The following is a 5068-nucleotide window of genomic DNA, read 5'->3' on the forward strand; positions in this document are numbered from 1 at the left end:
TCGTAAACTGACATTTTCAATCGAGAATAACTTTATGATGCAGACACAAATCGACTAATGCTTCTATGGGGTTATGTTGACAGATGCCCAAGTTTATTGTATGACGTCTATGATCTATTAATTTCGACCACCACTTATCGCTAAAGCCATCTATAGGAAAACGGCGGAAGCAAAGTTGTACACCTAATAGTATTTATAGGTGATTTACTTGGTTAATCCATGTTATAACGTTATAGGTATATTAATTTTATATTCATCTTTATTAACATTTACACATAGATATATGTATGTATATATTTTACATATATTTATACACGCACGCACGCACACATTTATACATATTTTACATATTCATACATAAACATTATATTTTAATCATCATCGCTATTTTTTTTAATTGTAATAATAATTTCATCTTTCTTAAAAAGTCTACTTAAATTTTCGGCTGGTCTTGGAATTTTGGCCAAATGTGTAAGAAAGATAATAAATGATAGAAGTTATATGAGCACAAGAACCAACTGTTGACACATACACAACGGGGTGATCCCGATTGACCACGTCTCGATTGGACACCACCAATCACAGCGACCGGTGCTTAGGAGCTTTGTAGTCTCAAGCGCTGTGAGTGGCTCGTGTCCAATTGAGCCGTGTCCAATTGGGTGCCACCCATTCACAACAATATCTTTTAATCAATACTAGAAATTAAATGTCTATAACTGTCGAAGCTGGACCTTTAATGCTTAAATAATTCTCTCTCTCTCTCTCTCTCTCTCTCTCTCTCTCTCTCAATGTGAATTATATATAGTAATACTATACATACATGTACACGCATATATACTATATTTGTAATCATTCGAACTGTGCGCCGAATTAGTTTCCTGAACTTATAAACGCAATTAAACTACAGTAATAATAAGTTCTGTACGAGCGTCCTAAGCCTTTAGACTACCGAGGCCTAGGAATATAAAATGGAATACAAGAGATCCAGGTTCAACTCCCGACCGAACCAATATTTTTCGCAATAAATTTATTTGCAGTTTTTCAGAACATTAACATCTTTTTAATATGATGCTTGATTGAGTATTGAATTATTAAAAATTGCTTGTCAATTTAATTTAATTTGTGATAATTACAGTAGTTTAAATACGTTTATAAATCCGGAAAACCAATTCGGCGCGCAGTTTGAATGACAAATATAGTGTATATGCGTATACATATATATTATAGTACGTATATAATTCGCATTGAATTATTTAAGCATTAAAGATCCAGTTTTGATCGTTATAGACATTTGATTTCTAGTATTGATTGTGTTCTCACATGTACGGTTTAAAATAAGATTTTTACTGTTGATTTATTGTCATTAATCAGGAATATAATTCGATAAAACATCTGTAAGTCCTACTGTTGATATGACGTGATTAAACTTTCAGTTTGAGTATGTTACTTTGATCAAATTTTATATACAGGGTGTCCCGAAACAGACAGAGTGTGCCAATCGCTTTTGTGTAGATATACGGGAATAAACTGAGTCGAAAAGTCCTCTATTATTTTGTTATTTTCGCAATAATTAACAAGATATTGAATAATTTTTTACTCAAATACTATCAACTTTATAGAAAAATTGCAAGAGACAAAAATCATTTATTTTCTTCTCATAAAGTTCTGAGAATTTTTTCAGGACTTTTCGGCTCAGTTTAGTCCGCTCTATCTACACAAAAGCGATTGGAAAAAACTTTCGGGACACCTTGCATATGTGTTTGCGTGCGTGCGTAAACTTATAGGTGTCTAGATAAATATTTATCGTCATTTGGACGTCTTACGAAGTATTTAAACCAAAAATATGTATAGATCTCTGTCATGTAATGGCTTTCCTGTAAAACGTAGGGACGTCTAAATGATGATAAACATTTATCTAGAAAACCTATAAGCTTATACATGCCGAAAATATGTTGGACAATCATTTCACAACATCAAATCGCTCAAGATTGAATTTCGCCTTTAGCCTATTGTTTATATGTACATATATTGTCACTTATTTTGCAACGTCGCACTTGTATTCGTTGTATACGCACAGGTCATTTAATTGTAATTCAACGATTTTTATAAAAGTGGTAAACACTATTTGAGTCGCAAGTTGATTTCAGATTCCGTAAAAATTATAAAATGGCCCCGCCCCACTGCCCCGCCCTTACGAAAACTTAAATTGAGCGTTAACTTTCAAATAAAACTCCATCTTAAAGATTAACACTTAATTTGAGTGTTATTTCGGACCGCCAATGCCTAGTTCGGTGTATTTTTTCGTAAGGGCGAAGAATCAGATTTCGTATGAATCGCATTTAATTAAAATCCCATATTTTAATAGCATGTTATTAAATCATTAATTGAAAAAAGACGAAATATAAAAGTATTAGGTGTACAACTTTGCTTCCGCCGTTTTCCTATAGATAGCTTTAGCGGTTGATGTGTTTGAGCCGAGCATTGAAAGACGAACGGCCGCAATACAACGAGAGACAGGATAAAGTGATTTTTCAGTATGACAATGCTCAGCCCCATGTTGCGAAAATGGTCAAGACATATTTGAAAACGTTGAAATGGGAAGCCCTATCCCACCCGCCGTATTCTCCAGACGTTGCTCCCTCTTGACTATCACTTGTTTCGATCAATGGCACACGGCCTGGCTGACCAGCACTTCCGGTCTTATGAAGAAGTAAAAAATTGGATTGATTCGTGGATCGCCTCGATGACCAGTTTTTTCGACACGGGATTCGTACGCTGCCCGAAAGATGGGAGAACGTAGTGGCCAGCGATGGACAATACTTTGTATCATAAATGTATAACCAGTTTTTTACAATAAAGCTTCGAATTTCAGAAAAAAAACGGCGTAAGCAAAGTTGTACACCTAATACATACATACGTACATTACAGTTAACGTACGTATGTATATACTTTTATTTCGTCTTTTTTCAATTGAATAATTATTTACAAATCTGTAAAACGTAGGGTTTTCCCAAACTTATGGAGGATACTGTATATAAATTGAAAATTAGAAATTTGAAATTTTATATATACGCGTATATGCAATTTCAATGGGATATAATACGGGATACTGATGATATCCGACTATCTAGCCGAATAGTAAAAAAGTTCCGAGTAATGTCGGGTACCGGATATCTCCGGGATATCCGATGTATTCCTATCTTATATTGTACAGAGTGGTAAGTAATGATAATTCTTTTGCATAGGGGCAGAATGGAGTAGACTGAGAAGAAAAGTCTTCTACCATTTTACGATTTTAGCAATAGTTAATAAGATAAGATTCTGAAAAAATTCTCAGAACTTTATAAGATGAAAATAAACAATTTTTATCTCGAACAGTTTTTCTGTAAAGTTGATGGTATTTGAGTAAAAAAAATTATTGACCAATTTTCAGCTATTTTTAGCAATTAATATTTTATTAACTATTATTAAATCGTAAAACGGTAGAGGACTTTTCTTCTCAGTTTAGTCCATTCTGCCCTTATGCGAAAGATCTATCATTACATTCTAAACACCCTGTATAAAGTTTTGAGATATTATAAACTTGAAATGTTTAAGAGATTATAAACTTGGAAACTGTACATTTTGTATGATTGATGTATCATACCGTTTTCTAAAAAGCTAACAATTTTTTATTTTCCTGTAGACGTCGCAGTCCCTTCAAATACCTTTGGCATCAAAAGCTCCTCCACCATGTCCAACTGAGACAGGCGCTTTCGAGGAAACAACAATGCTTACACAAATCAAAGAGGAACCCGTAGATTACGATGAAATAGGTATCGATAACATGCAATCAGACAATGATGCCGATGATGATGACGATGACGATGACGATGATGATATCGAGGAGCCGGATGATACTGATGATGATGAAGATAACAATGCAGAAGACTTCGAAAATGACGATGAAGATATCGACGATGATGAAAATATAGCTCTTAGAACTAAATCATCGGAAACACAAGATAACGAAGAATCATCAGACGTAAGTGTAGTGCACTAATTACACTGCTGTTTATAAATTCGGAAACGCTTGCATTGTTTCGCACTTCACGAGAACTTAAGTAATTCGGTGAAAAGAAATTGTAGAGAAGTTTTTAAAGAGGAAAAATAGAGCTTCAAATTACCATTCGAATTTTGTTTCTATTAGCGAATTCGACTGGATACACTCAATGCGAACTGGTACGTATTAAAGTTCTTGTACACAAATTGACGTAAAAATGTGTTTAATATAAATAAAAAAATGGATTATACCATGAAATCCTCAATATACTTTATCGTGTTGTGTGTAAAATCTGTATTCTTTAATTCAAAATATTTACAAATAATATAAAAACAAAGGCTCAAATAATTTATAAAATTAATAAAATAAAAATAGGGCTACGAGCCAAGCAAGGTCTTACAAGTTAACCTACGAAGGTGTCACTCACCGATTTTAATGAAACTTTGCATATTTGTAAAACTTTGAAAAATATTTGACACGTATTGTTTTTTATCTGCAATCGTCCACTCTGAAGGATGGAAATTACCCCTTAAAGGTAAGGGATAGATTTAACATATTAGGTGAAATAAGTTGAAAATTTAAAAAAATAAAATGTGTTAGGGGGTTTTTGGGGTTGCTGAAACTGATTTTTATGTCAAAAGTATGAAATTCAAAATGGCGGACCTAATATGGCGTCCATATACATTAAAATTTTTATTAGTTTTTATCAAAATGAGTAAATTTTAAGAATTCTTGTCATCACAGAATTAAAATTTCCGATTTTTGGATCGATGATTTTAAATATGGTATTAAAGATATAAAATTCAAAATGGCGGTCTCAATATGGCAGCTATATACGTTAAAATTTATAATTTTTGCAAAAAATGTATTGATACAAGGTTCTTACCTTTCAAGGTGCTTTTTTACAGTGAGTCCCCTTGCCTCTCACCTTTTGGGGCACAATTTTTTTTTAACTCTGTTGAAAAAACGTAAACATCAGACCGCTCCTATCTACAGTGTACGTATGCGTCAGTGAAAACGGAAAAC

General features: G+C 33.2%; 1 protein-coding gene across 1 annotated transcript in view; it reads left to right on the forward strand.

Moving 5' to 3' along the window:
• LOC108767597 (myb-like protein X) overlaps positions 1-5068 on the forward strand; it is a 57554-nt gene that overhangs the window by 6163 nt on the left and 46323 nt on the right. Inside the window, exon 5 of the mRNA XM_018517561.1 lies at positions 3686-4024. Within this exon, the coding sequence (XP_018373063.1) occupies positions 3686-4024 (339 nt within the window). The remainder of the gene's footprint in view (positions 1-3685; positions 4025-5068) is intronic.

This window comes from Trachymyrmex cornetzi, unplaced genomic scaffold, assembly GCF_001594075.2.
Source record: "Trachymyrmex cornetzi isolate Tcor2-1 unplaced genomic scaffold, Tcor1.1 scaffold695, whole genome shotgun sequence".
Lineage (NCBI taxonomy): Eukaryota > Metazoa > Arthropoda > Insecta > Hymenoptera > Formicidae > Trachymyrmex > Trachymyrmex cornetzi.